Below are 6,352 nucleotides of genomic sequence, written 5' to 3' on the forward strand. Positions count from 1 at the left end.
TTCTGCAGGAAAATATGAAACTTTAGTTTCACTAACTTTGCTTCAATTAAACAGCTGTTTGAAAAGTGACTTTATTATTGAACGTTGAATTCTTCTCATTTTAAGATGATGCTGACCTTTGACCCCACACAGGTTCAAAGGGGAAAGATTTAGTTTAGAATTCAGAACTTTACAGCTGATTTTACTTCATGATCAAAAGAAAAAACGACATCCATCAAATCAAATTATTGAAGCTCTGCAACAAAACCAGTCACATGATCACATTCAAAGTGTGTGTGTGTGTGTGTGTCGCTGGTTAAAGTCTTTCAGGGGACCGTCGTCATGGCGACGTCACTCGTCCGAGCCGGCGGAGCGTTTCTGGCTCCTCTTGCGAGGAGATCTTCTGGGAGACGCTTTGTCTGGAGAGAAGAAGACGTTTGGATCATTGAAGGAGTTTCATTCTGTTTAAATGGAGACGGTTTGCTGCTTTTTATTAGTTTACTTCATCTAACACACACACACACACACACACACACACACACACACACACACACACACACACACACACACACACACACACACACACACACACACACACACACACACACACACACACACACACACACACACACACACACACACACACACACACACACACACACACACACACACACACACACCTCACCTCTGCGACTCTGCACTGAAGACACAGGGAAACATGAGAGAGAAACAAAGGGAGAAAGTGAGTGACCCTCATGCAGAGTGGAGGTCAAAGGTCAAACAGGTGAAGCAGGAGAGAAAAACAGCAGCAGAGATGAAAGCGACACAAAAGAAAGTCACATTCTATCTTCATGTTCTCTACAAAACCTCTGAAGCCTTTTAGATGCTTTGAAATCTTCACTGTGAGGATCAACTGAAACAGAAGGAGGAGAGAGGAGCCTGAGAGGAGCCCTACTGATCTGGTTGAGGGTCTCCTGAGGGATCCAGCTGAGGTCCACGTCGTTGTGGCTGGAGGTCCCCATCTCCACCTTTGGAGCTGGGCGTCTCCTCTGAGGACAAAGAGTCAAACGTGAGGACACAGATCCCTCAGAAGCCATGACGTCATCGGAGACCAACGGTCACGTGACCAGAAACCAGAGGTGGGGGCTCCCCGATCCACTGGAGTCCACATGTGTACCTTCCTGGACTCGATCAGCTGGTGCAGCCCGACGACGAGCAGCAGCCCGAGGCCCGACAGGAAGACGTAGAGGAAGATGCTGCAGAGACCAGGAAGAGGAGTAAGTGAGGGAGCCGGACGCCAGACGGAGGTGAAGCGGCGTGGACGCTTACGTCTCTCCGTCCAGGCCGTCCTCGCGCTCCGTGATGGTGACCGTCTGGTTGAACACGGCGTCCTGGAACATGTTCCCCTACGAGGAGACAACTTTGATTATTACAGAGACCAGTGAGGTGCTCTGAATCCCTTCTGTAGGAGTCACAGACTCGTGATGTTTGACAACCAGTTAAACCTCCACACTGGTCCAGACAAACAAGTTCTTACAGGTCAACAAGTTTCATCCAATCAAAACCTCAAGTCAACTTCTTCATAAGTTGTATGAGGGGGGGGGGGGGGGGGGGGGGGGGGGGGGGGGGGGCCTTACGTTGGCGTCCTTGTAGTTGAGGTTGATGACCAGGCCGAAGGGCCGCCCCCCCATGGGCTCGGCGGGGATGAAGGAGTACTCGAAGGTGGCCTGACGGCTGGCGGGAACCTCGATGCCGAGCTGCAGCGCCGTGAAGTTCTGGATAAAGAACTGGTAATCCTAAAAGGGGGCGGAGTCAGGAGCACAATAATGATTACTTTGACAGCAGTTTTCCCCATTAAAACCTTTTAAAAAAGGGAATAAAACATTGATTTGATTGATTCAAATGTATCACTAAATCTACATTTTACCAATGAACACATCTCAATAACGTAGTATTCACAAAGTAGTCCCTGAATGCATCACAATACAACTGAATGGAAGCTCTGTTGGTTAGCCGTTAGCTGCTAACGTTACTAGCTCCTCCTACTGTGGCTCACTGATTGGTTGTTTGCATCACCACGGTTACGGTGACACCTGTCGATCCTGATGTCCTGAAGAGGTTAAAGGTCGAGAGGACGTACCTGAGGGTAACGGAAGGAGGCGTCCAGAGACTCCACCACGAAGTTCTCTGGTCCTTTGTTGGAGAAGCCGAGCAGGAACTTCACGATTTCGTTGGCAGGGAAGTCTGAAGGAGAAGAGGAGGAGGAGGAGGGAAAAGACGAAGAGTTCAGTCTGGCGTTTAACATCTGAAATATTGTCTTCTCCCTGACGTGAATGAACGTGAATACGACTTTATTTGCTTCATTTGATTAGTCTTAGTTTATTTGTTTCCTTAAGGTGACGACAGTGGTGCATGGACTAGATGGTTTGAGAAGGTACGCTGGGAACCGAAGGGTTGGTGGTTCAAACCCCGCTTGCTCCATGTCAGATGTCGAAGTGTCCTTGAGCAAGACACCTAACCTTTACCTGCCCCCCGGGGCCCCCGAGGCCTCCCACTGCTCCCACTGCGTGGGATGGGTCAAATGCAGAGAACAAATTCCTGTGTAAATGTGTAAAATAATACTTGGCAATAAAAATGGCTTCTTCTTCTTCAGCATGGAAGCACCTCCGTGAGAGGAAGAGTTCTCACCGTCTCCTTTGACGAAGAGGATGGTGGTGTCTGCGTTGGGGGACGCCTTCATCTCTCCGACCAACGCCTCCTCCTCCTCCTCCTCTTTTTCTTCCGTCTGTAAACAAACGAGTTTATCATAACGGGAGCTTCATCTTCATCATCTCCTTCCCTCGTGAAGAGGAAGAACATCAACGTGCTCCAAGTGAAACGTGCCAGGAACTCAAGATGAGTAAGACTCAGTGAGACATCGAATCCCTCACCAGCTCCACGTTCTCATCGTCCTCTACTTCCGCCTCGTCGTCCTCGTCTTCAGTCGCCACGTCGTCCACGACGTCTTCGTCTACGGCGTCGGTCTCCTCGTCCTCCATCAGGTCCTGGGCGCTCGCCCCCGTCCCTGAAGGAGCATCACTGGATTAAAGAAACCTCCATCATCACACAGGAGGAGAGGCTTTGGATCTCTAGTCACCAAACAACATTCACCACTTCATCCTTCAGTCTACCAACATTCACCACTTCATCCTTCAGTCTACCACCAACATGCACCACTTCATCCTTCAGTCTACCACCAACATTCACCACTTCATCCTTCAGTCTACCACCAACATGCACCACTTCATCCTTCAGTCTACCACCCAACATGCACCACTTCATGCTTCAGTCTACCACCCAACATGCACCACTTCATCCTTCAGTCTACCACCCAACATGCACCACTTCATCCTTCAGTCTACCACCAACATGCACCACTTCATCCTTCAGTCTACCACCAACATGCACCACTTCATCCTTCAGTCTACCACCAACATGCACCACTTCATCCTTCAGTCTACCACCAACATGCACCACTTCATCCTTCAGTCTACCACCAACATGCACCACTTCATCCTTCAGTCTACCACCAACATGCACCACTTCATCCTTCAGTCTACCACCAACATGCACCACTTCATCCTTCAGTCTACCACCAACATTCACCACTTCATCCTTCAGTCTACCACCAACATGCACCACTTCATCCTTCAGTCTACCACCAACATTCACCACTTCATCCTTCAGTCTACCACCAACATTCACCACTTCATCCTTCAGTCTACCACCAACATGCACCACTTCATCCTTCAGTCTACCACCAACATGCACCACTTCATCCTTCAGTCTACCACCAACATGCACCACTTCATCCTTCAGTCTACCACCAACATGCACCACTTCATCCTTCAGTCTACCACCAACATTCACCACTTCATCCTTCAGTCTACCACCAACATGCACCACTTCATCCTTCAGTCTACCACCAACATGCACCACTTCATCCTTCAGTCTACCACCCAACATGCACCACTTCATGCTTCAGTCTACCACCCAACATGCACCACTTCATGCTTCAGTCTACCACCCAACATGCACCACTTCATCCTTCAGTCTACCACCCAACATGCACCACTTCATCCTTCAGTCTACCACCCAACATGCACCACTTCATCCTTCAGTCTACCACCCAACATGCACCACTTCATCCTTCAGTCTACCACCCAACATGCACCACTTCATCCTTCAGTCTACCACCCAACATGCACCACTTCATCCTTCAGTCTACCACCCAACATGCACCACTTCATCCTTCAGTCTACCACCAACATGCACCACTTCATCCTTCAGTCTACCACCAACATGCACCACTTCATCCTTCAGTCTACCACCCAACATGCACCACTTCATCCTTCAGTCTACCACCCAACATGCACCACTTCATCCTTCAGTCTACCACCCAACATGCACCACTTCATCCTTCAGTCTACCACCCAACATGCACCACTTCATCCTTCAGTCTACCACCCAACATGCACCACTTCATCCTTCAGTCTACCACCCAACATGCACCACTTCATCCTTCAGTCTACCACCAACATGCACCACTTCATCCTTCAGTCTACCACCAACATGCACCACTTCATCCTTCAGTCTACCACCCAACATTCACCACTTCATCCTTCAGTCTACCACCAACATGCACCACTTCATCCTTCAGTCTACCACCAACATGCACCACTTCATCCTTCAGTCTACCACCCAACATGCACCACTTCATCCTTCAGTCTACCACCCAACATGCACCACTTCATCCTTCAGTCTACCACCCAACATGCACCACTTCATCCTTCAGTCTACCACCCAACATGCACCACTTCATCCTTCAGTCTACCACCCAACATGCACCACTTCATCCTTCAGTCTACCACCCAACATGCACCACTTCATCCTTCAGTCTACCACCCAACATGCACCACTTCATCCTTCAGTCTACCACCAACATGCACCACTTCATCCTTCAGTCTACCACCAACATGCACCACTTCATCCTTCAGTCTACCACCCAACATTCACCACTTCATCCTTCAGTCTACCACCAACATGCACCACTTCATCCTTCAGTCTACCACCAACATGCACCACTTCATCCTTCAGTTTATCAGTCCTGAGATGTATCACAGTAACACGCAGCAGTGTGTAGTTAATCACTGCTAGACTACTCTGCTTAGTGACTAAAAATACAGCATGGGCCTTAATGTTAGCTATTAAAGCTTTATGGATCATGTTAATTCAAACGTTTACAAATGCATATTGATTACTATGCAGTTAGTTGAGAATGTTCCTTAAAAGGAGTTTAAGGTGTAACGTTTCGAGCAACGACAATGGCAGCCAACAGAGCTACTTAGCTTCAAGGCTAACTGCTAACTGCTAATGGGCTATGGACACGTCAGTCTAAGCAAGCGGAGGAACGGCACATATGTTGCACACATCATATACGTTCATTAAAACATTAAACATGACACAACGCTACATTTGATTATTTCCTAAACTGAGTGAAAATGAATTTACACCCGGTTACTTTCAGCTAGCACGTGTGAAACGGAGAAAGGCCTTCCAGATTTCTTCCACAGCAGCTAGTTAGCCAAGCTAGCTAAAACTAGCACGTTGAATCTCATTGGCTAACTAAACACTGCTGCTCAACACCCGGGAGCCGCGAGACTCACCTTTGAAGAGGAGGGTCGCCGGGGAGGCAAAGAGCGCGAGCAGCAGCAGTTTAGGGAGAAACTTCATCATTTTGGAGGCGAAATCAGTGCGTTGTCATTCAGTGTAGACAGCCAGGCTGTGCGAGAGCAGCTTCCGGTTGTTCTCACGACGCATGCGCATCGGCCTACGTGCTGCGGTGAAGTTTGTTACCCATTCAGCTAAAACGCTGTGCTCCGTGACTTTGGTTACGTCATAGAAAGACGTCGTTACGTTGAATAGTCGGGGTCCGACTCAGGGTTGGTTTAAGAGTATTTATTTTAAGAGGTTTTTACAGTCACAGGACTCTGTGCTTCGGTTACATTTTTTTGGAGGGGGGGGAACACAAATCCACGGGGAACCAATTTCAGCGAAACACCGGAAGTAGTATTATTATATTATTCATACTAATATTATTAATTTCAGGGCTGTGCTTAAAATGATCCACTTTTACACCAAATACTTTCGAGAATTCGTTTCTTAAGACGGCAAACCAGGCATTGTTTTTGAGTGTTAAACATACTTACTAAATTTTCCAAGTAATTCAAGTTAATACCTAAATATATTAGCATGTAGTAATATTAATTTGAAACATTATATATATATAATTTATATATACATCGTAATTGACAGTCAGAATGACAAGAACCAC

The 6,352-nt window shown here is 47.7% G+C and overlaps 1 protein-coding gene across 2 annotated transcripts; it reads right to left on the reverse strand.

The window, feature by feature from the left end:
• Positions 1–104: 104 nt before the first annotated feature.
• Positions 105–5,856, reverse strand: ssr1 (signal sequence receptor, alpha). Of its 2 annotated transcripts, XM_062559168.1 has the most exons (10): positions 5,685–5,856; positions 2,910–3,043; positions 2,668–2,764; positions 2,120–2,223; positions 1,617–1,775; positions 1,309–1,385; positions 1,157–1,235; positions 935–1,028; positions 665–679; positions 105–398 (listed from the first exon to the last, which is right to left on the reverse strand). In XM_062559168.1, the coding sequence occupies exons 1-10, from the start codon at positions 5,752–5,754 to the stop codon at positions 331–333; spliced, it is 897 nt and encodes a 298-aa protein (XP_062415152.1). In that variant the 5' UTR covers positions 5,755–5,856; the 3' UTR covers positions 105–330. The 2 variants fall into 2 exon arrangements, with proteins under 2 accessions (XP_062415152.1, XP_062415153.1); XM_062559169.1 differs by lacking the exon at positions 665–679.
• Between the last annotated feature and the right edge of the window lie 496 nt (positions 5,857–6,352).

The sequence above is a fragment of the Pungitius pungitius genome, chromosome 19 (genome assembly GCF_949316345.1).
Source record: "Pungitius pungitius chromosome 19, fPunPun2.1, whole genome shotgun sequence".
Classification (NCBI taxonomy): domain Eukaryota; kingdom Metazoa; phylum Chordata; class Actinopteri; order Perciformes; family Gasterosteidae; genus Pungitius; species Pungitius pungitius.